The sequence below is a fragment of the Drosophila guanche genome, unplaced genomic scaffold, assembly GCF_900245975.1.
Source record: "Drosophila guanche unplaced genomic scaffold, DGUA_6, whole genome shotgun sequence".
NCBI lineage: Eukaryota > Metazoa > Arthropoda > Insecta > Diptera > Drosophilidae > Drosophila > Drosophila guanche.
The window spans coordinates 14,589,891-14,615,734 of NW_022995743.1; the positions used below are offsets into that span (position 1 = coordinate 14,589,891).

The window sequence follows — 25,844 nt, forward strand, 5'->3', positions numbered from 1 at the left end:
AACAAAAATAGTAGCTCCAACAACAATTCCAACGTTTTCTACAACAACACGAAGATTTTCTTCAACAACATAGACACCAGCAACAACAACAACAACAACAACAACAGCTCCAACAAATACCACAGCAACAACAATTGCAATAACAAGAACAACAACAACAACAGCAACTTTTACAACAACAACATCACCGTCACCGTTACCACGAGCGCCGTAGTCACAACCGTCACCGTCACCGTCGTCGTAGTCGTCGTCGCCGTTGCTGTTGCTGTTGCCGTATAAAAATGGAACCCTCATATGATCACGAACATCCACATCATCTGCTAACAAATTACAAGTAATATTTACATTTTTCCCATGCTAAAGTTTTTTTCTCGCTGTTTAATTATATCCAACCGAAGCGAAGATACATATCTTCAAGATAATAACCATAATGAAAAATGGAAAGAGTGCGCCAGTAGTGGTGAGGAAATTCTCTAGCTCTAGCTCTAGCTCTAGCTAGCTCTCTCTCTCTCTCTCTCTCGGAGACCGGGCATATACATATGCATATACATATGTATCCATCTATGTACACATAGCCCATGACTGGGGACTTTTTCAAGACTTGATCGCACACAGCCACACCACCAGCTACAGAGATACACTGAAAGCGGGCACGACAGTCAGAGGCCGACGGGGATTTCAAATGCTCAGAGCGGTACATGGTACATGGTACATGGTACATGGTATATAGTGGCTATATATAGGGCCTGAGAAGTTGCTTAGATTTTCCTTAGCGGGGCACCAGCACTTGCACTTGTGTCTGTATCCGCTTCTCGCTCCACTGTACGGGTTGTTCTCCACTCCACTCCTCTCCATTCCACTCCTCTGCTCTGCACTCCACCACGAATATGTAAATGGATGGACGAGAATAACTTAAGAACGTCTTCGGACGGGGCTCGAAATTGGTCAAGTGGAAAGTAAACCAAGAGACCGACCGACCGGGCGATGTCCGAACGCGGGTGGCGTTTCTCGGAGAGCGCCCTGGGAAAATGTGGGCACGCAGAGGAGGGCAAGTCCGAAAGAAGTTTTAACTTTTTCGGGCCAGAGGTCATGCGGCTTTGATCATTAAAAAGATTTAGCTCCGATCTACACAGCTTGATAGCTACGCATGAGATTTTAATGGCAGTCTATATACTACAGCCATATATAGGATGTATATTCATAAAGTATCTGGCTGACTGATTCCGCGGCTTCCGACGGGAAACTCTCGGCTACAAATTGGCTGAAATTATGAATGGAAATGAAGCCATGAAATGAAAAATTAAGTACAGATGAAAACGATTTGATAAATACCCACAGAATTCGAAAGACATTTGGGAACGTCTAAGCGTTGATCTTGGGCGAAAGCTTGTCGCATTTTTCATCACATTGTTGGAATCTTCCTGTCGGAATTGGCCACAAATCAATTCGGTTTCATGCGAAGCGGTGCCATTCAATTTGATCTCTGCTCGGGCAGTCACATAAATCAAGCCCAGGCATCGCGATCTAACCCCAAACTCTGCCAACTCCAGGCTCAATCTAAATCGTTTTCCACATACAAATCAAATCAAATAAAATAAAATCCAATGAGCCATAAACAAGCAGCTGTATATGTGGATTTCCCATCAAGTTTGGCAATTAATTAAGATTTCATTGGATCACGGGCCTTGGGCCATGGCTGTGCGGAGGAAATCGCTGTGTTTATTCGTTTCAAATTCAAATCGAAAATCCTATTTGTTGGCAATTATAACCCCGATGCCTGACAAGTAAATATGGAAATTGTGTGACGTCTTTATTGAGACACTCGCGGACATGCCTGATGCGATGCTGCCTCTTCTCTGGAGTTTCCCATTCCACACAGGAACTAAAACTACTCACTGACGTTAAGGCCATTCCAAAAGGTGTTTTCCTGGAATCTTTCTCTCGCCTATCGTGCCTGTAAATCCACTATCCACTAGCGACAATTGAAATTGCTAATTAGAAGGGAGCTTTGAGGAGTTCTACGGAAGTCCATGAACATTAAACATGTTTCATTGGTTTATTTTTAAGGGTCTTAGTAGTTATACGAACCTAAATGCAGAATGGATCTGCCAATCAATGAAGAACCATCAAAGTGCAGTTGGTTAGATCAAAGTACTACCATTCAGCCAACTAGTTAATTATAAGCTCTTCAATTAGACCTGTGAAGGTATTTTCTGTATGCCAAATGCAGTAAGATCCGGTGTGGGAGTCGCCCGATTGCGAAAGGCCACTAATTTTTCGGACTGCCTTAGTACAGATCCTCCATGCAGCATGTGCAATTACTCTACTTATTCGGATATGCATGAACATGTGGAATACACCTCCATTTGCAGGCCAACCAATTCATATAATTTAGGGCCGCTCAACCTGCGAGGGAGTCAGCCTCATTCAAGTGTGTGTGTCTCTCTCTCTCTCTCTCCCCCCTGTGTGTGGGTGCGGGTGTGTTGGTGTGTTGGTGTGCGTGCTAAAATCCATTAAGTTTTTGTATCTTTTTTATGCTCTTAAAATCGCTTGTGTGAGAACTGGGTCTTCGCCGTTTCTTTGGCGGAGAGACACGATGGATCGGTCGGTCGGTCGGGTCGGGTTGTGTCGGGCGAAGACAGCAGCAATAAACCTCATTAGCCGAACGAATCCGAAGAGTGATGATGATGATGATGATCGCTTGCTTCATTAGTTTAATTATGTGGCCATGGGGCCCGGCCCTTATGTGTATCCCCCATGCACACATGTATGTACATATTTTTATTTATTTGCCTCCATTTTCACAGTGCGTACAAGATTCGATCCCATTCGTTGGCACAGCACAGCACAGCACAGCACAGCACAGGTAGCACGTTGGCGCGTACCTTTTGCGCTTCATTAAAGCTAAGATGGCGGCTCCTCGTGCCCGGATGCTGCTGAGGCTGTTTATGCTTATTGGTTGGTCAGCAGCATCTACATACAAGCACACACACTGTTTGTACATTCATGCATATGTATGTATGCGTAAATGGCCGACCGACCGACCGACAACTCATCGCTGGGACCCAGGGACGGGGCCTGGCAACTGCGTCGTTAAGTTATTCAAGTACATCACACCTGGGCCACAGCCGCCGTTGCAGTCGCAGTCGCAGTCTCAGCCTCAACTGGAACTGGAACTGGCCGAAACCAGTCTTGGCCTCTGCTGCTTGCCCTCTCTTCTGTAAGCCACAGAAATCTGTTGGCTGTTGGCTGTTGGGAACAAATGTATTCGGTCCGGGGCGCCTGCATCTGCAGCAGCAGCAGCCAGCAGCCAGCAGGCAGCAGGCAGCCAATAGACTGCAAATGGAGCAAATGGAGAGCCAAGGCAGATGCCTCTGGCCACACCCACCTCTGCCTCTGAATGTGCCCGAAAACCAAAATGGCTTTTATTACCTTGTCGCACCGCTTACAAAGCGGCCAATGCGATCGCTGTCGAGGCGCCAAATGATTTGCCAAAAACTTACCACAGATCCAGGATATGAGTAGCCAAGGGTAAAGGGTTGGCTAAATGAAGAGACTGTATATAGATGTTGATAATTGTAGCTGGAATTACATTCTTAAGTTTGTTTTATGCAAATAATTGATGATGAATATCCCGAGAGAGAGAGAGAGAGAGAGAGTGAACACCTGCTACGAATGTGTTATAATAATCTGTAATAAAATGGAAAGCCAACAACTCTCCAAGTCAAACGATCTCATGATCGTATAGATTATTCAAAGCACCATGAATATCCACAGCTGAGAGAATATCTTGTGTCTCCTTCCCTTTCCCTATCCAAATTATGTAGAGAGAAAAGCGGAGACAAATCTGTCCAACTGTTGTCAAGACCACCATTAAGCATTCCCTCGGGTCGCAGGACTAGACAAAGGTAGTGACAGCTCTAACTCTCCCTGGAACTGTCTTAATTACTGTCCCATTTGCTGCAAATGCCGGGATGTCAATCGGAGAATATTTTTCTAAAATTGGCCAGGAATATGGAAAATAAATAGATTAAGGGGAATGCGCTGCCCTTACTGACAATTGTCTTGCCAGCCCATGGTCTGGTATTTGTATCTGTATTCATATCCCATGATCAGTGGGCAGGGGCATTGGGGCATCTGGGAAGGGAATGGAATGGAAGGGAAAGGCTGTCTCGAGCAGCGTCACATGAATCACAATATGCTAAAGCGCCTGACACTCTCCAGATCAATGCGGCTTCGGGCCTGCAGCATGGCTCCTGAATGGAGTGGAGCTTCGAGGCTTGTTAAAGGGAGGAGTTGCCTACTTATGTGGCAGCCAGGCGGCCAGGCGGCCAGGCAGCCCCTTCCTCTGGCAGCAGCCACCAGAGAAGTTGCTCTTGTCGTAAACAAAACGTTCCAAAGTCCCCAACTCGGCGGCGGACATCGAGTACTTGGACAACGGACAGGGGCTTGTGGACAGGGGACACTGGACGATGGACAACGGACAGTGGACAGCGGAAAGGGGTACTGTGGCCAGACAGCAGTGCTGGGACAGAGCGGCTGGCCGCAATGTGGAATATGTGGCATTTTGCAAAGATGTTGACATTTTGCGCGCATAAAAATGCCAACTTACCGGCCACTGTATGTGTCCTATTTTAAAATCAGGGCCATGGCTAAGCAGTCCTCCAGCAGCAGGCTTGTGGCATGGGGCATGGTGCAGAGCTCAGGCTTAAGCTGTAGCTTAGCCACATCTGCAGGAGCTTCGTGGATCGTGAGCGCGCTTAGGATAAAGCCAGACTCCGACTCCGACACAGACTCAGAAACAGAACCGAAACCGAAACGAAACCAAACGAAACGAAGCCGACCAGACACAGTCGACAGTTTTGGACAGGTTGGACAGCGGGCCGACAGTCGGACAGTCGGATGGACAAACAGACGAATGGACGTACGGTGAGACTCGGACGGTATAATTTTGTGTGGTGCCTGCGCCCCTTTGGAGCGGTGGAACGGTGGAACGGTGGATCGGCAGATCGGAGTATCGGCGTATCGGCGTATCGGCGGCGGCGAAGTATTTAGCGGCCGCAGCAGCCGCGGCAGCCGCAACCGAATATCAAAAACGTAACGACGTCACCGAAAACCCTCAATAAATTATCGAGACTTCATCCCGTGGCTGGACTTGGAGTGGAGTCGAAGCGAGTCGAGTCGGGGGTCTGGCATGGAGGGCATGGGTGGGGTACAGGCTGGCCTAACTAAAAATTTGCAACTTTGTCGGCATTGTCAACGAGCTGTGCTCCGGCTGGTGCTGCTCCTGCTGCTCCTGCTGCTGCATCGAAGAAAGTCCACGGAACTAGAGCGCCTAGTTGTGCCAGAGACAGAGTCGAGAGTCGAAAGCCAAGAGTCGAGGGCTAACAATTAGGCCCAGAGGTTGTAGGTAGGCAAAAGAGGCAGCAGCCTGAGCTCTGGGCTCTGGGCTCTGTCTCTGAGACTACCGCTTTGGGGCACACAATAGACCAAAAGTGTAGTGGGCAGCAATAAATTCAAACGGTAACAAATCGAGGAAGCAAGAAAAGGGAACGGAACGGAACGCATACTGAAACCGAAACAGATCCCAAAGGAGCGAAAGGGAGATCGGGCATCGGGCATCGGGCATCGAGAGAATCGAGATCGGGAGCTTTGGCAATATTTAAACTTGTCTTCGGATCTGCTCTCCATGCTTCGCCCTCTGCCTGAATTCTTGGAAGGCGAATTACTTTGAAATGTGTCGATATGTCGCAAGTTTTAAAAGTTATGCATAAAGGTCCAAGAACCTGGTCCAGACCAAAGGGCCACAGCCACAGTCTCATTCCCAGTCGCAGTTTCAGCTTCTGCTGCTGGCCCATGGCCCATGGAGCTGTGCTGCAGCTTCTTTGCTTACTCCGACTCGACTCGGTGGCTTGTTGGAGTCGGTGCGGCCTCCTTTGATAATACAATAGCTGCACGCGCCCAATTTACATTTATGTCCGCTGACATTAAGGAGCGCACCGCAGCACCGCAGCACCGCAGCATCGCGGCAAGGGATCCATGCGGAGCCCAGTTCCAGTTTCAGTTTCAGTTCTGTTTCTGTGTGTGTTTGTGTGGTGTCTCTTTGGTGTCTGATAAATGCAAAAAGTTCCACAGATCTTCCTCCTTGCTCCCTTCTCTCTGTGCGTAGCAGCAACGCGAAAATTGTCATCGTATTTAGCAGCCGTTTTAAATATCATTATAGGGAGCGACATTGCGACGGCTGTACGTAATTTCCTGCAGTAGCCCCCGGGGACATTGATTAACAATGATCATGAATGCGATGCACAGAGTGCGGTTGCGACTTGTTAGAAGGGGAACAACGATAACTCCATCATGTGCGTGGTCCACATATACTGGGTGCTGCGGGATTGGTTTGGATATTTGTAGGGCTTGCTAGCTTGAGGAGTGCCAAAAGAGTTATATTAGCTTCAGTTTAGTGACTCCCTTTTGGGTAACCAACAATCTACCAATCCAAAAGAATATCCCAACTTATTTGCAGCTCGAAAAAGTATCCACACATCTCGCGTACGCCGGAGTATAGCCACTCGACGGGCAGCGATTACCCGGAGCATGGAGGCTACTTGACCACAGATGGCCGGTTGATGCACGATGGTTCGGCCGGCGAGTCGGGCCTTTATCATGTGCGCCAGGGCAGTGAACACTCCTCGCCCAGCCTGCACTCCCCAGCCATACAGAGCGCCGGCTACGAGAATGAGCACTCGATGAACGAGGCGGTGCACTCGGTGCACAGCCATTCCCCGATGCCCATGGTGTCGAGTGGGTATGTGGGCGGAGGAGGAGGCAGTGCGTCCGGGTCGCTCATTAGCAGCAACATACCGCTGCTGGGTGGCGGCGGCTGCTCCTCCTCGGTGCTGAACAAGTTTCTGTCGCATTCGCATCCGGGCATGGTGAGTGGCGGCTCCATGGAGGAGTGCGCCTCCCATTCGCCCATCGAGACGGCGTCCATGTGGAGCTACGACTACAAGGGCGACCTGTGTGCCCCCAACTGTGGCTACCTGGAGCGGCACAAGCCCATGGCCACCGACCTCAAGTACAGGCCCGGCGCAACCCAGTCAAAAAGTGCCAAAGAGTCGCGCATCCGCCGGCCAATGAACGCGTTCATGGTGTGGGCCAAGATCGAGCGCAAGAAGCTGGCCGACGAGAATCCCGACCTCCATAACGCGGACCTCAGCAAGATGTTGGGTGAGTGTGAAGTCCCTCCCCATACCTGTTGCATAGCTCTTCTAGGTTGCCAGGATTCTATGAGGAATCTGTTGTAATCTCTTCTTTTCTCTCCCCTGCTCGTTGCAGGCAAGAAGTGGCGCTCGTTGACGCCACAGGACCGCAGGCCGTATGTTGAGGAGGCTGAGCGCCTGCGTGTGATCCACATGACGGAGCATCCAAACTACAAGTACAGGCCGAGGCGCCGCAAGCAGTCGAAGCTGCGCACCATGCAGCCGGGCGGCAAGGATCAGGCAGAGAACTCACCTGCCGTCGGGGCAGGAGCAGGCAAGGCCACACCGAAGTTGTCCACTCCGCCGCTGTCCACGGCCACCGCCTCCTCCAGCTACACCACGCCCACCGACGACAGCAGATGCTCCTCCACGCCCCAGAATCCCAACCAGAACCAGAACCAGTACGAGCAGCCACTAAAGCCCACATATTCGCCGAGCTCTGTGGACTGCTACAGCAATGCGGACAGCACCGAGCAGATCGAGTCGCTGGCCGCCAATTGCCCACCCGCCCTGCTGTCTGAGTCCTCGCCCACGGGTGGCGGTGGCGGTGGTGGTGGTGGCAGCTACGACAGCTCCCTGCTGCTCAAGAAGCTAACGAAGCCGCCGACCAGTCGAGCCGCAAAGGCGCGACAGGATAAGCTCTCCAAGGCGGAGGACAAGAGCAAGGCACAGGCGCAGGCACAGGCACAGCAGGGACTGTACGCCGCCTCCTATCCGCTGGCACCCACATCGGTGGCAGTGGTGGCCGCCCGAGGCATGTACGTGACGTGCAACAATCGCGGCCTGCTCGACCACGGGCACTCCGTGAAGGGCACCTTCTATCCGCCAGTGTCTGCCTCGGAGGACGATGGCAGCACGATGCGCGGCAGCGTTGGCAGTGTGCTGCAGCAGCACTGCAACTTGGGCACGTCCACGGCTACGTCCTCCGCCTCCTCTGTGCCCGTGTCCGTCTCCGCCAGCGAGATGAGCGGCTACACGGTGTCCATGGCGGACAACTGCAGCAGCCTGCTGGGCGCCAATGAATATCTATCGAATCATCATCCCCACTCGAATCCCAGCGCCAATGCCTACGGCATGCAGTACGAGGACTTTCTGCGCTATCAGAGCAACGATCTGGACTACAGCGCCGCCGAGCAGCACAAGGACAATGCCTCGGACGGCTCCGCCTCCCAGAAGTGCCTCAAGTACCCGGACACGAACCAGAACTACGACGACTACGAGGCGGAGGCCTACAACAATGCCATGCTGCTGTCGGCACCCGGATCCGCCGGAGCGAGCTACTACACCCAGCTTCCATACGCTCCCACCGGTCTGGCTGCCTTTCCGCTGCAGCTGGCAGTGCCCTTCCAGCAGACGGCAGCTGGGCCCTATGGTGCGCAGCCCATGCAGAGCAGTTACCTGCACTACGGCAACTATGGGGGCTACGAGGGCATGGCTCAGACACAGACACATCCGCAGCAGCAGCAGCAGCAGCAACAGCAGCAGCAGGCCACGCATCAGACACCGCCAGCGCCTTCTGTGTCAGCGCCGCCTGCCCAGACAGTGACCTCGAACCCAGCAGCCATGCAACAGCATCCGCATCCGCATCCACATCCGCATCATCATCACTTTGGACCCGGACCAGGGGGCATGGTGGGTGTGGGAGTCGGGGAGATGCTCTTCGAGCAGCAGCAGCGGAAGGACGACGAGATTAGCAACATTCTGGCCGGAGTGCGCAAAACCTGCTACAGCAATTGATTCAGCAACGGCAGCAGCAGCGTGTGTGTATGTAATTTTTGATAACTAGAGATTAGTGAGTGGTTTAGGTTGTCCCCGAACCCTTTTTGAGCTTCCTTTTCCCCAACTCCCTTAAAGATTATAATCCAATCCACATAAATTGTACAATTTCTAGAATTTTTATAAAACAAAAGATGAATAAAGTGCAGTCGAAGTAATCGAATCGAATCGAATCACATTTGCATATCGATAACAATGTCATGGAATGCATCTTTGGGGTCCACAGTTAGGGGTGTGGAACGTGTCTGGACCATATGACAGCCACCCGATATATACTGCGAAATGGAGTCTGCGCAGTGGGCGCCAGCCATCATCATCAGACTGGAGTGTACAATTTTCTTTTCTCATTCACTGGCCAAACGATTTCTCACGTTACATAAAATTCAAATTGAAACTTTCACACGGATTTCCGCACTAGTTTTCGGCCTTTTCAGTTGGATTTGGACGGCAGCAGTGGGTCGAACCAGGATCAGGATTGAGATTGAGTGAGCAGGATGTGCAAGTATCTAAAAATTGCATGATAAACGTGTGCTCCATACGCACCATACGCCAGAGCGCCAAGTAGTCGAAATCGAAATCAATCAATCATCCACGCAAAATCTGAGACAAAATTCAGCTTTATTTCTAGATTGTGGTTATTCCGTAGTGTAATTCCAATTTGTGACCCATTGCGGAGGAGCTGGAACTCACTCTGCACTCCGATTGCAGCATCATTTGCATCGCAGGCATTACTCAGGCATAGGCAAAATCGATAAGCCTCAGGTCGAGCGCCTGTCTGCTTGACACCAACGCGGCCGCCGCCATCTGTCTCCACCCACTAACCATCCCTCCACACCACTCCACCGCAGTCCACTCCACAACCACCATCAGTGCTCTGTGTACGCTCGTAGCCCATCGCCAGCATCCACCATGTCATTCATAGCCAAATTGAAAGCCACGCCATTGCCGCCGCTGAAGAATATACTGAATGTGGCCGTGCAAACGGCTCGACAGCAAATTCCAGAGCGCAAGGAGTACGAGCAGCCGCCAGGCAGCAGCCAACAGAGGCCCCACCAGCCACCGCACCAGAACTTTGCCAACGGCCAGGCCATGGACACGGGCATGGACGGTGGCGACCAGAACACGGAGATGAGCTCGAATCCGTTCCGAAACACGGGCACCTGGTCGAATGAGGGCGATGGCGAGGGCGAGGGCGACTACAAGAACGAGTACCAGAGCACAACCTTCAATGAGTACGATGGCAGATACCAGCAGACGGACGGCTTCAGGTGCGTACCCAACAAATAACTTTCCCTTCCCGCAGCAGCCGTGCTCAATCCCATTCTTCCGATCGCTTTGCAGGCAGGGCAGCATCGCCTCAGAGGGCAGCTCGTTCGTCTGCGAGGGAGAAGGTGGCGGCGGCTGCAAGATCGATGAGTACCAGGCGGCATGGAACGTGACCAATGCCATCCAGGGCATGTTTATTGTATCGCTGCCCTTCGCCGTGCTCCACGGCGGCTACTGGGCCATCATTGCCATGGTGGGCATTGCACACATCTGCTGCTACACGGGAAAGGTGCTGGTGCAGTGCCTCTACGAGCCGGACCCTACCACCGGCCAGATGGTGCGAGTGCGCGACAGTTACGTTGCCATTGCCAAGGTATGTTTCGGGCCCAAACTGGGTGCCAGAGCCGTCAGCATTGCCCAGCTGATTGAGCTCCTGATGACGTGCATCCTCTATGTGGTGGTCTGCGGTGACCTGCTGGCGGGCACCTATCCGACGGGCTCGTTCGACTCGCGATCGTGGATGCTGTTTGTGGGCATCTTCCTACTGCCGATGGGCTTCCTCAAGTCCCTGAAAATGGTCTCGACCCTGTCCTTTTGGTGCACCATGTCCCACATCGTGATCAATGCCGTGATTCTCGGCTATTGCCTGCTGCAAATCGGCGACTGGGGCTGGTCCAAGGTGCGCTTCAGCATCGACATGGAGAACTTCCCCATCTCGCTGGGCGTCATTGTCTTCTCCTACACCTCCCAGATTTTCCTGCCCACACTCGAGGGCAACATGACGGACCGCTCCAAGTTCAACTGGATGCTCGACTGGTCGCACATCGCGGCGGCTGTGTTCAAGGCAGGGTTTGGGTACATCTGCTTTCTGACCTTCCAGAACGATACGCAGCAGGTGATTACCAACAATCTGCACTCGCAGGGCTTCAAGGGCATGGTGAACTTCTTCCTGGTCATCAAGGCCATCCTCAGCTACCCCTTGCCCTACTATGCCGCCTGTGAGCTGCTCGAGCGGAACTTTTTCCGCGGTCCGCCCAAGACCAAATTCCCAACCATCTGGAATCTTGATGGAGAGTTAAAGGTCTGGGGCCTGGGCTTCCGTGTGGCCGTCATTGTGTCGACCATCCTGATGGCCATTTTCATTCCACACTTCTCAATACTGATGGGCTTCATTGGCAGCTTCACGGGCACCATGCTCAGCTTCATCTGGCCCTGCTATTTCCACATCAAGATCAAGGGTCACCTGCTCGACCAGAAGGAACTAGCCAAAGACTACCTCATCATTGCCCTGGGCGTGCTCTTCGGCGTCATTGGCATCTATGACTCGGGTAATGCCATGATAAATGCATTCGAGATCGGTCTTCCATTTTAAGTTTTCCAATTTAACTCATCCACCAATCGAAGTAGATCCCAAGCTATTGGTCCCCTCGCGGGCATGGCATGTCTTCCAGGTGCTTCCAAGCATCATCTGGCTGTGCCCAAAAGGGTTCCAAAATGCTCGATCTATTCATCATCCAAAAACACTCGAAACGAAAACAATAATATTAGTTTATAAGAAACGAAACGAAACTAAATGAAATGAAACGCAAGTCTTCCAAAAAACAAGCGAACAAAATGTCTTCCAAACATGAATAATTATGATAAAGTTTAGAATAAGAGAAGCTATATATATACATATATATAATTATATATATATACATATACTTGAAGGAAAAGAGAAAATATTTATTGTATTAACGCGCATTACGAATTATAGAGAAATTGAAGAAATTTAAACTGCATAAACCATTATACAGATACGGATCTAAATGTATGTATATGTTGATAGATAGAAACAATCCATTGTGCAGATTTTTTTGTAACGTTTAAATATACAGTTATACCTATACATACCATACTAGTACATAAAACGACACTAGCATCTTTAAAACTCTCAATAAAGACATCATCTCTCCAGTTGATCCAAAACGAATTAAAACCCTTTTTGATTTGTTCGAAAAATGATATTTATTTGTTAATCTGGATTCTCGGATATAAAAGATAAGATACAAATATTGTCATGGAAACTTATACGTTAATATGGTAGGTAAATGGATGTGTTAGTGCTACACAGATATGTATGTGTGTCATTTAATTGTCGGTTAATGTCGATTAGTTTGAGGTCTTGAAGAACTTGTGTTCTTGAGTACTCCTGGTATGTTGGAATGCACCTTTCTTAATATTATGCACCGCACAGGTGGTGGTCGGGGCGCTGATGTACTCGCTCTTGTACTGACTCGATCCCGTGCACTTTGTGTCGCTGCCGAGGCTGATGGAAGACTGGTTGCCCCGCCGCGTGACCACACGCTCGGTGTGTCCGCCGTGGGCACTGTAGGAGGGAAATTCGATGCCGCCGCTGGAGCTGGACACATGATGGTGGCGCCTGCCATGGCCTCCCACATGGGTGTGAGATTGGGAGGGGAAATCGATGCCACCACCCAACACTTGGGTGCGTGTGATGGTTGATCTGCTGTCGGTGGCAGTGCCAGTGCCAGTACCTCCTCCGGAAATTATCCTTGACATGGAAGAAGAGTTCTTTGTGTTGCTCTCCCTGTTCTCCTTGTGGACACTGGAGCTGCGGCGCTCACTGGAGTAGCTGGTGTTATGGTCCGATTCCCGATTTTGCCTGTGGATGCTGCTGTAGCTCTGTCGATCGCTGCCATGGGCTGGTGTGCTGGAGGGCTGCTCGTGCAGATTCAGAATACTTTTCCGCATCATTTTGCCGTTTGAAGTTAGACTACTGCCATTGGCTGCAGCCGAGTCTGTGGCGACGTTCTTGCGATGGAAGATCGTGTTCGAGACATCAGCCTCTGAGGAGAACTCGCTCTTGCGGTGATGAAAATGCTTGGAGGAGCTCGTATGGGATGTAGAGCTGCCGGTGACAATGTTGTTGCTGCTGGAGGTCCTGCCGCCCGAGACGACTCGCGATGTTGAATCATCAGTCACGTTTTGCCCACCGGATACCACGCGGGACGACGAGTCTCCGGTGATATTTGTGGAAATGTTTCTGCCAGTCGACACGCGAGAGGATGAATCTCCAATCATGTTGCTCGAGACGTTCCTTCCGGACACCAATCGGGAGGATGAATCCCCAGTTATGTTGCTGGAGAGGTTCCCTCCGGACACCACGCGAGTGGATGAATCTCCAATGATGTTGCTGGAGACGTTCCTTCCTGAGACTACCCTCGACGTAGAGTCCTCGGTCATGTTGCTGGTGATTGTTTTTCCAGAGATCACTCGAGTTGTGGAATCCCCAGTTATGTTCGAGTTCGAGACGGTTCTTCCGGACACTACATGCTGGGAGCCGGTGTCTCCAGTGATGTGGCTGGTGATCTGGCCGCCACGATTCGTAGTGCTCGATTGGATGGCCCTGCTGGAGACATCCGATCCTCGGATCAGCTCACTGTTTACTGCAGTGTTCTCGACCACATTGTGGCTACGCTGCATCGAGGTGGTTTCCTTGTGGACGTTCTGGGTGTTTTCGATATTCGTCGTCGTGGTGTTCTTGGCCACATTCACATTCACATTTATCCTGGCTGGGCGTTTCACGTACTCGGTTTCGGGCTCCTTCTTGTGACCTCCTATCACAGTGGTCACCCTCGTGGTGGACACTACAATTAGACCATCCACTGGGTTCTGGCTGTCGGAGTCCACCTGCTTGACGGCATCCTTGCCGGAAACATAGTTCATCTGGTTGGTGGTCTTGCGGATGGCGGTGTCGGTTCCCAGGCTAATGGAGGAGCTGTTGTGCTGATACTTTTGTGTCCGCTGAACCTTCTCTACCGTGGTCTTGTTGGTCTCCTTTTTATTATAGTCATCCCTTCGGGTCACTGTCATGGAACCTTCCAGTTTAAGGTTATCCACCGGTCGCTTGGGTGTCTCTCGCTTTGTGGTTTCTATCGTGGTGCTATCGGTCTCCGTCCTATCGCTTCTTCTGTAGAATTCTCCCTCTGGCTTCAGGTTGTCCTTTGGCTTCTTTTGGATAGGTCGCTCGGCCGGACGGAATGGTTTCTTATCGGGTGTGAAGAACTCTCCTTCGACCTTCAGGTTGTCGCACGGCTTTACCTGCTCGGGCCGCTTCACACTCTGATACACGTCCTTCTGTGTGAAGGTCATTTCACCTTCGGTCTTTAGGTTATCCTTCCTGATTACTGTCGTCACCCTATCCGCCGGCCTGAACGATTCCTTCTCTGGCATGTGCATCTTTCCCTCTGGCTTCAGGTTGTCCACATACCTCTTCTGCTCTGGTCGGGAGGCAGGCTCGTATTTGGTCTTTTCAGGGGTGTACATAGCTCCTTCCGGCTTCAGATTATCCTTGGGCCTGACCGCTTCGGGGCGCTCCCCGTTTGTAACTGCTGGCTTCTCTGGTACGTAGAACTTACCCGTGGTCTTCAGATTATCCTCCGGCCTAACCGGAGAGGGTCTAACCACGTGCTGGTATTCAGTTTTCTCCGTAAAAGTCATTTCTCCCTCAGAGCGGAGATTATCCTTATGAACCACTCTAGTAACCTTATCGGCGGGCTTGTATTTCTCCTTTTCTGGCAAAACCATCTCTCCCTCTGGCCTCAAATTATCAAGCGGCTTCTTTTGTTTGGGCCTTTCGGCAGGTTGGAAGTCAGATTTGTCGGGTGCGTAAAACTCTCCCTCCACCTTCAAGTTATCCTTCTGCCGCACAACGGTAACCCGCTCGCCTGGTTGATACTTCGGTTTGTCTGGGCTGAAGAACTCTCCTTCCGGCTTCAAGTTATCTATAGGTCTTACTTGCTCCGGTCGCACGACATATTCATATTCCTTCTTTTCAACGAAACTCATTTCACCCTCAGTTCGCAAGTTGTCCTTTTGGATTATCTTCACCGTTCTGTCACTCGGTTTGTAAACCTGTTTCTCAGGCTTCGTGAACTCTCCTTCGGGTTTAAGATTGTCCACGGGTTTCTTCTGGACTGGTCTCTCAGCGGGTCTGAATCCTGGTTTATCCGGAGCATAGAACTCTCCCTCTGGTCGGAGATTGTCTTCAGGTCTGACTTGGGATGGACGTTCTCCTGGCCTGTACTTCGGTTTCTCCGGACTGTAGAAATCTCCCTCGGTTTTCAGATTATCCTCAGGCTTCTTCTGGACAGGCCTCTCAGCGGGTCTAAATCCAGGTTTATCCGGAGCATAGAACTCTCCCTCAGGTCGGAGATTGTCTTCAGGTCTGACTTGCGTAGGACGTTCTCCAGGTGTATACTTCTGCTTTTCGGGACTGTAGAAATCTCCCTCGGGTTTCAGGTTATCCGTGGGTCTGACTTGATCAGGACGGACCACGTATTGATACTCCTGCTTCTCCACGAACGTCATTTCACCTTCGCTACGTAGGTTGTCCTTACGAATGATCCTTTCATTCTTATCAGCAGGTTTGTAAACCTGTTTCTCAGGCTTCGTGAACTCTCCCTCTGGCTTTAGATTGTCCACGGGTTTCTTTTGGACAGGCCTCTCAGCGGGTCTGAATCCTGGTTTATCCGGAGTATAGAATTCTCCCTCAGGTCGGAGATTGTCTTCAGGCCTAACTTGGGATGGACGCTCTCCAGGCCTGTACTTCGGTTTCTCTGGACTGTAGAAATCTCCCTCGGGTTTCAGATTATCCTCAGGCTTCTTCTGAACAGGCCTCTCAGCGGGTCTGAATCCTGGTTTCTCCGGAGTATAGAACTCTCCCTCAGGTCGGAGATTGTCTTCAGGTCTGACTTGCGTAGGGCGTTCTCCAGGTGTATACTTCTGCTTTTCGGGACTGTAGAAATCTCCCTCGGGTTTCAGATTATCCTCTGGCTTCTTCTGGACAGGTCTCTCAGCGGGTCTGAATCCTGGTTTCTCCGGAGTATAGAACTCTCCCTCAGGTCGGAGATTGTCTTCAGGTCTGACTTGCGTAGGGCGTTCTCCAGGTGTATACTTCTGCTTTTCGGGACTGTAGAAATCTCCCTCGGGTTTCAGATTATCCTCTGGCTTATTCTGGACAGGTCTCTCAGCGGCTCTGAATCCTGGTTTCTCCGGAGCATAGAACTCTCCCTCAGGTCGGAGATTGTCTTCAGGTCTGACTTGCGTAGGACGTTCTCCAGGTGTATACTTCTGCTTTTCGGGACTGTAGAAATCTCCCTCGGGTTTCAGGTTGTCCATGGGTCTGACTTGATCAGGACGGACCACGTATTGATACTCCTGCTTCTCCACGAACGTCATTTCGCCTTCGGTACGTAGGTTGTCCTTACGAATGATCCTTTCATTCTTATCAGCAGGTTTGTAAACCTGTTTCTCAGGCTTCGTGAACTCTCCCTCGGGCTTTAGATTGTCCACGGGTTTCTTCTGCACAGGCCTCTCAGCGGGTCTGAATCCTGGTTTCTCTGGAGTATAGAACTCTCCCTCAGGTCGGAGATTGTCTTCAGGTCTGACTTGCGTAGGGCGTTCTCCGGGTGTATACTTCTGCTTTTCGGGACTGTAGAAATCTCCCTCGGGTTTCAGATTATCCTCAGGCTTCTTTTGGACAGGCCTCTCAGCGGGTCTAAATCCAGGTTTATCCGGAGCATAGAACTCTCCCTCAGGTCGGAGATTGTCTTCGGGTCTGACTTGCGTAGGACGTTCTCCAGGTGTATACTTCTGCTTTTCGGGACTGTAGAAATCTCCCTCGGGTTTCAGGTTGTCCGTGGGTCTGACTTGATCAGGACGGACCACGTATTGATACTCCTGCTTCTCCACGAACGTCATTTCACCTTCGCTACGTAGGTTGTCCTTACGAATTATCCTTTCATTCTTATCAGCAGGTTTGTAGACCTGTTTCTCAGGTTTCGTAAACTCTCCCTCGGGCTTTAGATTGTCCACGGGTTTCTTCTGCACAGGCCTCTCAGCGGGTCTGAATCCTGGTTTCTCCGGAGTATAGAACTCTCCCTCAGGTCGGAGATTGTCTTCAGGTCTGACTTGCGTAGGGCGTTCTCCGGGTGTATACTTCTGCTTTTCGGGACTGTAGAAATCTCCCTCGGGTTTCAGATTATCCTCTGGTTTCTTTTGGACAGGCCTCTCAGCGGGTCTAAATCCAGGTTTATCCGGAGCATAGAACTCTCCCTCAGGTCGGAGATTGTCTTCAGGTCTGACTTGCGTAGGACGTTCTCCAGGTGCATACTTCGGTTTCTCTGGACTATAGAAATCTCCCTCGGGTTTCAGGTTGTCCATGGGTCTGACTTGATCAGGACGGACCACGTATTGATACTCCTGCTTCTCCACGAACGTCATTTCGCCTTCGGTACGTAGGTTGTCCTTACGAATGATCCTTTCATTCTTATCAGCAGGTTTGTAAACCTGTTTCTCAGGCTTCGTGAACTCTCCCTCGGGCTTTAGATTGTCCACGGGTTTCTTCTGGACAGGCCTCTCAGCGGGTCTGAATCCTGGTTTCTCCGGAGTATAGAACTCTCCCTCAGGTCGGAGGTTGTCTTCAGGCCTAACTTGCGTAGGGCGTTCTCCAGGTGTATACTTCTGCTTTTCGGGACTGTAGAAATCTCCCTCGGGTTTCAGATTATCCTCTGGCTTCTTCTGGACAGGTCTCTCAGCGGGTCTGAATCCTGGTTTCTCCGGAGTATAGAACTCTCCCTCAGGTCGGAGATTGTCTTCAGGTCTGACTTGCGTAGGACGTTCTCCAGGTGTATACTTCTGCTTTTCGGGACTGTAGAAATCTCCCTCGGGTTTCAGATTATCCTCTGGCTTCTTCTGGACAGGTCTCTCAGCGGGTCTGAATCCTGGTTTCTCCGGAGTATAGAACTCTCCCTCAGGTCGGAGATTGTCTTCAGGTCTGACTTGCGTAGGACGTTCTCCAGGTGTATACTTCTGCTTTTCGGGACTGTAGAAATCTCCCTCGGGTTTCAGGTTATCCGTGGGTCTGACTTGATCAGGACGGACCACGTATTGATACTCCTGCTTTTCCACGAACGTCATTTCACCTTCGCTACGTAGGTTGTCCTTACGAATGATCCTTTCATTCTTATCAGCAGGTTTGTAAACCTGTTTCTCAGGCTTCGTGAACTCTCCCTCTGGCTTTAGATTGTCCACGGGTTTCTTTTGGACAGGCCTCTCAGCGGGTTTGAATCCTGGTTTCTCCGGAGTATAGAACTCTCCCTCAGGTCGGAGGTTGTCTTCAGGCCTAACTTGCGTAGGGCGTTCTCCAGGTGTATACTTCTGCTTTTCGGGACTGTAGAAATCTCCCTCGGGTTTCAGATTATCCTCTGGTTTCTTTTGGACAGGCCTCTCAGCGGGTCTGAATCCAGGTTTCTCCGGAGTATAGAACTCTCCCTCAGGTCGGAGATTGTCTTCAGGTCTGACTTGCGTAGGACGTTCTCCAGGTGTATACTTCTGCTTTTCGGGACTGTAGAAATCTCCCTCGGGTTTCAGGTTATCCGTGGGTCTGACTTGATCAGGACGGACCACGTATTGATACTCCTGCTTCTCCACGAACGTCATTTCGCCTTCGGTACGTAGGTTGTCCTTACGAATGATCCTTTCATTCTTATCAGCAGGTTTGTAAACCTGTTTCTCAGGCTTCGTGAACTCTCCCTCGGGCTTTAGATTGTCCACGGGTTTCTTCTGGACAGGCCTCTCAGCGGGTCTGAATCCTGGTTTCTCCGGAGTATAGAACTCTCCCTCAGGTCGGAGGTTGTCTTCAGGCCTAACTTGCGTAGGGCGTTCTCCAGGTGTATACTTCTGCTTTTCGGGACTGTAGAAATCTCCCTCGGGTTTCAGATTATCCTCAGGCTTCTTTTGGACAGGCCTCTCAGCGGGTCTAAATCCAGGTTTATCCGGAGCATAGAACTCTCCCTCTGGTCGGAGATTGTCTTCAGGTCTAACTTGGGTAGGACGTTCTCCTGGCCTGTAGTTCGGTTTCTCCGGACTGTAGAAATCTCCTTCTGGCTTTAGATTGTCCACGGGTTTCTTCTGGACAGGTCTCTCAGCGGGTCTGAATCCAGGTTTCTCCGGAGTATAGAACTCTCCCTCAGGTCGGAGATTGTCTTCAGGTCTGACTTGCGTAGGACGTTCTCCAGGTGTATACTTCTGCTTTTCGGGACTGTAGAAATCTCCCTCGGGTTTCAGATTATCCGTGGGTCTGACTTGATCAGGACGGACCACGTATTGATACTCCTGCTTCTCCACGAACGTCATTTCACCTTCGGTACGTAGGTTGTCCTTACGAATGATCCTTTCATTCTTATCAGCAGGTTTGTAACACTGTTTCTCAGGCTTCGTGAACTCTCCCTCGGGCTTTAGGTTGTCCACGGGTTTCTTTTGGACAGGCCTCTCAGCGGGTCTAAAGCCAGGTTTATCCGGAGCATAGAACTCTCCCTCTGGTCGGAGATTGTCTTCAGGTCTGACTTGCGTAGGGCGTTCTCCGGGTGTATACTTCTGCTTTTCGGGACTGTAGAAATCTCCCTCGGGTTTCAGATTATCCTCTGGTTTCTTCTGGACAGGCCTCTCAGCGGGTCTAAATCCTGGTTTATCCGGAGTATAGAACTCTCCCTCAGGTCGGAGATTGTCTTCAGGTCTGACTTGCGTAGGGCGTTCTCCAGGTGTATACTTCTTCTTTTCGGGACTGTAGAAATCTCCCTCGGGTTTCAGATTATCCTCTGGCTTCTTCTGGACAGGTCTCTCAGCGGGTCTAAATCCAGGTTTATCCGGAGCATAGAACTCTCCCTCTGGTCGGAGATTATCTTCAGGTCTAACTTGGGTAGGACGTTCTCCTGGCCTGTACTTAGTTTTCTCGGGACTGTAGAACTCTCCCTCAGGACGAAGATTGTCCTCAGGTCTGACTTGGGTAGGACGTTCTCCAGGTGTATACTTCTGCTTTTCGGGACTGTGGAAGTCTCCCTCGGGTCTTAGGTTATCCTCAGGCTTCTTCTGGACTGGTCTTTCAGCGGGTCTGAATCCTGGTTTCTCCGGAGTATAGAACTCCCCCTCTGGTCGGAGATTGTCTTCAGGTCGTACTTGGGATGGACGCTCACTGGGCTTGTATCCTTGTCTTTCTGGAGTGTAGAAATCGCCTTCGGGCTTCAGATTGTCTTCATGCCTAATTTGAGTGGGACGATCGCCTGGTCTATACTTCGGTTTCTCAGGACTGTAGAATTCCCCCTCTGGTTTGAGGTTATCAGTGGGCTTTACTTGTCCTGGTCGTACCACATATTGGTACTCCTCTTTCTCCACAAAGGTCATTTCTCCTTCAGTGCGCAAGTTGTCGCTCCGGATAATTTTCTCAGGCCTTTCTCCTGGGCGATAGGCGGGTTTTTCCGGTGCAAGGAATTCCCCTTCAGGCTTAAGGTTATCCACGGGCTTCTTTTGGGTGGGCCGTTCGGCTGGTGTAAAGCCTGGCTTGTCGGGTGTATAGAACTCGCCTTCGGGCCGCAAGTTGTCCTTGTGTCGAACTTGTGTTGGGCGATCTCCCGGCTGATATATTGGCTTCTCTGGGCTGTAGAACTCACCCTCGGGCTTAAGGTTGTCCGTGGGCTTTACATATCCAGGACGGACGGTGTATTGATACTCCTCCCTCTCGTTGAAGGTCATTTCTCCCTCTGTCCGCAGATTGTCTGTGTGTACAATTTTCTCACGCCTCTCGCCGGGCTTGTATGGCTCTTTCGTGGGCACTGTGAAGTCTCCTTCTGGCTTTAGATTGTCTTCTGGCTTCTTTATGACTACGTAGTCCACTAATATGTCTTCGTTTGGCTTGGGAATGCTTCCATTGTCTCTCTTCGACCAGGTATTTGTACGTACTCTTGTGTATGCTTCGTCGAGGGTATCTGTTGGGAAGTATACAGATTAATATACGAGAATCTTAGTTTCATATGAATATACTTGCCATCAGTTTCAATGATTGTGTTTTCTGTGGATTTCGTTGTGCTGGTTGAGCAGTGATGTCGTCTGAAATGCGAACAATTATATTTGAGAGAAGTCCTCGATGATTGAACTATTATGCAATTCTTACCCGCATGTGCAGATCTCACAGATGCAACGCTCGCTGTGCGTCGTAGTTTTGTTCTTGACGACTCCACGCTGAAGAAAAGACAACAAAAAATGGATAGGAATTTTTCTTGGGGTACTATCGCCTAATCTACTACTTACGTTTCTTGAATCGTCTAAGCGTTTCTTATCGGTGCGCACATAATCGATTTCATCATAAATATTCTCGGTAATATTTTTGTGTTTCGATGTTTCATTCAGATTCAGGGTTATATTCTCATTGTTCTCCGAAATCGAGGTGTTCTTCTCAATCTCCACAAACTCATCCACGTAGATGGTCTTCTTGGGCGTCTCTACAATCTTCTCAATGACATCCGTGTGCACCTTCTCGTCCAGAACACGCCAGTCGTTGATGCTCGCATCGAAAATCTAATGGGAAAACAGGTTCAACATATGAACAGATATCCAAAGGGGAACACACCCATGTGTGGAAATAGCGCGGAGCTGGTGACTGGTGTGGCGCCCCGTCACGCACAATCTATGTATATATATGACTTACCTTCGTTACCTCCGTGGTAGTTGTTATGTTTGCCACATCGGTATTATCTTTCTCGATTTCACGAGCAATGTCATTGGGCACGAAAGCTTTGCTATCTGTGAACGACTTCTCGTCGACGACCGTCCACTTGCCGAGCTTCGTGTCGTACACCTTCGTGGTGTATGTTGTGGTGGTTGTGTTGATGACATCATCGACTATTTCGGGATAGCCCCGGTCATTGGTGCTGTCCACAGTCCGTTCGTCCACTACGCGCCACCTATTGTTGCGCCTGTCGTATATCTTCTTCTTGTACGTCACCTTGCAGCTCCCGTCCGACTCCTTGCTGACGTACCGCTCGAAGGTCGGCTTGCTTGTGTTGCCACTAGGCAGAGTAGTGGTGCCATCGCTGAGCTCTGTCCAGGTCTTGGTCTTCACGTCGTACACCTCCTTCTTGGACGACGAACTGGACTGCTTTGTGCTGCTCAAGCTGCTACGTGTGGTGCTCTCGCTGACCTCAGTGTTGGACGTCAATGACGTGGCCCTGTTATGGTCCACAGCTGTTGTGGCTGCGCTTCCCGACAATAGTTCCAGTTTATCGTTCTGCGAGGTGGATGACGTCGCTTTTGTTGTGGTCGCGGTAGACGGCGCGGCAACCGGTTCGGGGCAACTTGACGACGTCACCGATGTGTCGTGCCCATCAGCTGTTCCGCTGACGGGTGGCAGCTTTGGCACGCTCTGAGATTCGCTGAAGTTTTTGCTGCTGATGCTGCTGCTTTTGATGTTGGTGTTGGTATTGGTATTGATGTTGGTATTGATGTTTGTGTTGGTGCTACTGCTCGTGTCAAAGCCAACCTGTTTCCTCGCGCCGGATGATGTCATACCGGTAGCCGCTGCGTCGGCTCTCTCGCTTGCAATGAGCGTTTCATTGGCGCTCCGAGTGGAGCTGGAACTGGTTGTGGAGGCGAAGTAAGTGGAGCTGCTGCTCGCTTGCTGTTGCTGCTGCTGGCTGGAAGACGAGGACGTGTACATCTTAGAGAGGCTGCCGCCGCTGGCCGACATGGAGAGCGTGGGCGTTGTGATCTCCACCACCTCGATGGGAACGGAGAACACTGGCTCCTTCTTCTCACTCTCCAGCAGATCGATCGAGGCAATGATCTTCTCGTTGGAGTAATCCCTGGAGATCTTGGCGGTGCTGCTGCTGCTGCTGCTGTACTGCTCCGACTGAGACTGGGATTTGGACTGCAACTTGGACTGAGATTGCTCTGTGTACGAGGATTGGGAGCTGGACATGGCAGCCTTGCTCTTGCTGCTGCTGCTGCTGCTGTAGCTCCTGACGCCAGCAGCTGGCATGGAAATGGGATGAATGGTTGAAGTGCTGGCCACTGATCCAGGTGTGGCGGCTGAGGTGCTCGCCACTGGCTCTCCATACGACACGGACTCGTGCTCCATCGAGGTGGAGCTGCTCTTGGTGGTGAGTGTCGCTGTGGCGTCGGGTCCCAGTTGTTTGGTGAGCTTCGTGGCCGAGGCCGACGACGATGTGGTTGTGGTCGATGTGGCTGGCGGCTGCTGCTGCTTCTGCGACACTTGTTTCTTTTTACTGCTTTTTGATACCATTTTGACACAGATGAGGTAATCACTGACTGAGAGAGTGAGAGACTGGCGTTGCACCTGGTTGGTTTTTGGGGCTTATTTGGGGTCGGGGTTCGTTTGTTAATCACAATTATTGCTGCTCTTGGCCCTGGCAGGGGTTATTAGTAATATTTCGCGGTTTAGATCGTTTTGTTTCGTTGCTTCGTTGTTTCGTTGTGGATGTTGTGGGTATCTGGACTGGTGTGTCACATCGTTTCCACGGCGGAATGTCGAAATACCTATTTTTAAATTACGATACGTACGAGTGTTAAACGCACACGAGCACGCGAACCATAGTTCAGACCGAAGCACCAATACTCTCACACATAGGCGACAGCAAAAAGCTTAGCACTCGCACACTGGCGCACACTCGCAATACTCTCACGGGAGAGAGTTACAGATGCAGCCACAGATAGCAGGGGGCAGATAGAGATGGAGATACACTCTGAGATGGAGATTTGACTGAGGCGGAGGAGATACTATTCGGTTTTATTCGGTTTTCGGTAATTTGTATTTTATATTTGGGAGCACTGGAAGATCAGCAACCGTCGCGAAGCACAACTCAAAACGAACTGATCGCGTCTGGAACGGCTTTCAAGCGACTATCTGTGTGCTGCCACCACTCGCAAGCAACAGCAGTGGCAGCAGAGCAGCAGCAGAACCGGCAGCGTTTGTGGGTTTTCGGTCGTTGGAGCTTTGGACTCATGAGCGTTAGCGAGTGGGAACGGGAACGGGAACGGGAGAGGCAAAACGCCTTCGCACAAAGCCAGGCCAGCGGCTGCGACAGCGGCTGCGACTGCACAGCGTAGGTATGGCAGTGTATCTGACGGATGCGTAGGCCGCTTTGCCGCTTTTGGCTGCCACGAAACACGAACTCCGAGTTCAATAAGCCAATAAGAAAAGAAGCCATAAGGTACTTACATCGATCGACGCTACAAATACCCTTGCAGATCGATCGTACTTGTCATGAGATTTTTAAAGCATTTTCCCCTGCGACGAGAAATGAGCAATGGAACGGAGATGCTTTCTAGATGTTCGTAGATGCTTCCTTCAGTTTGCGGCAAACATCTGTTAAGAAATCATAATACCCTTGCAAGATATTAATACATACGGGTAATAAACACAACACGAATATCGATCTTTTGTGAAAGTGGCAGTAGAAACAAAACAAACAGATGTATGATGACCGGACAGTCGTCCAAAAAAGAGGGACATTGAGAGCCAAAGGCAGAGAGACAGACACGAAGGTGCAGGGAAAAAATTCAGAATCCAAAATTGGTCTCCGACTGTGTCTGGCGGATGCACAATTAAATTATGAATAGTATCTGACGCTGATTAGTCAGCCGCAGCATTTTCGCCAAGTTTGTAGATACTTTTTCGATCGTCTAGCCCGACGGCGCTACGTGGGCGCCCCGGCAAGACCAGACCAGACTAGACCCCAGCACAGAGCTGAGTAAGCTCCACTCGGATCACAATTTATGTATAGGCTATGGCCCAATTGATTTATAACGGCCTTTGGTGGGTGCAGATGAAAAACATCGGAAAGCGGCTATGCCCAAAGTCGGAGTGCTGCCTCCCAAGAGAAGCCCGGCTCGGCCTCCGGATCGAGGGTGGACAAGTACGAGTACGAGTATACTACATAAGATATACTAAGAAAAACAGATCCAATTCTTGTCTAATTCCAGACTGACGTCATACGGGTCGAGCGGCTCCGAGCTGAGGCTCATTTTCATGCGAAGCCAAAAGCAATCAAAACTTGTTTGCCGCCGAAGCACACATAATAAAAGCACACGAAAACGAACAAATAGAGAAAAGATACAATGCAAAATTAAGTGGAGAATACAGTGGAGCCTGCTTAGCATTCACAGAGCACACCGAACCGACCAGAGCGGACCCCAGACATGGGCATGGGTCTAGCTGGAACTCGCAGAACTGACGCTGCAACTGGGACAAACAAGCTACAATTCAGATCAAATGCCAATTGGAAACTATGCCACTGGGTACTGTGTGCAGTGCTCGCTGGCATGGCAGAGTGACTAATTAGAGACGGATTCCAGCAGATCTCCACTGTAGAGACTGTACAGAGTGTAGTTGAATGATGACATCTCGCCGTCTCACAGATTTCCTTGGAATTGAAATTGAGTTCTGAGACGACACTGACAGAGGCGTACACGAAATTTATGCGCAACTTTTGGCAGTCGCTGGCTGAAGCCCCAAGTTCAATTAATTTTAATTCAACAATAAACCAAAATGCACTCCAAGGTAACGTGTCCATGTCGGCCCTTATTTGGCAGGCGGCCGAAATAACTTGGATCACCGAAACAGTTTTTACGAGTACTGGTACTGATACTGGACCTGGGACCATTACACAATGCACTTTTAGGGCAGGGCCT

At 50.6% G+C, this 25,844-nt stretch overlaps 3 protein-coding genes across 3 annotated transcripts; 2 read left to right on the forward strand and 1 right to left on the reverse strand.

Moving 5' to 3' along the window:
* Positions 1-231: 231 nt before the first annotated feature.
* On the forward strand, positions 232-9,164 carry LOC117592538 (putative transcription factor SOX-15). The gene is made up of 3 exons (XM_034286409.1): positions 232-334; positions 6,521-7,224; positions 7,333-9,164. The coding sequence occupies exons 1-3, from the start codon at positions 282-284 to the stop codon at positions 8,991-8,993; spliced, it is 2,418 nt and encodes an 805-aa protein (XP_034142300.1). The 5' UTR covers positions 232-281; the 3' UTR covers positions 8,994-9,164.
* Positions 9,165-9,344: 180 nt separating this feature from the next.
* LOC117592539 (vesicular inhibitory amino acid transporter) lies at positions 9,345-12,266 on the forward strand. Its single transcript, XM_034286410.1, has 2 exons — positions 9,345-10,300; positions 10,374-12,266. Exons 1-2 carry the CDS (start codon positions 9,942-9,944, stop codon positions 11,668-11,670), a joined length of 1,656 nt encoding a protein of 551 aa, XP_034142301.1. The 5' UTR covers positions 9,345-9,941; the 3' UTR covers positions 11,671-12,266.
* A 58-nt stretch (positions 12,267-12,324) lies between these two features.
* On the reverse strand, positions 12,325-24,015 carry LOC117592534. The gene is made up of 8 exons (XM_034286394.1): positions 21,844-24,015; positions 21,447-21,713; positions 21,310-21,377; positions 21,184-21,245; positions 19,263-21,124; positions 18,545-19,088; positions 17,327-18,370; positions 12,325-16,978 (listed from the first exon to the last, which is right to left on the reverse strand). The coding sequence occupies exons 1-8, from the start codon at positions 23,434-23,436 to the stop codon at positions 12,450-12,452; spliced, it is 9,969 nt and encodes a 3,322-aa protein (XP_034142285.1). The 5' UTR covers positions 23,437-24,015; the 3' UTR covers positions 12,325-12,449.
* Positions 24,016-25,844: the final 1,829 nt, after the last annotated feature.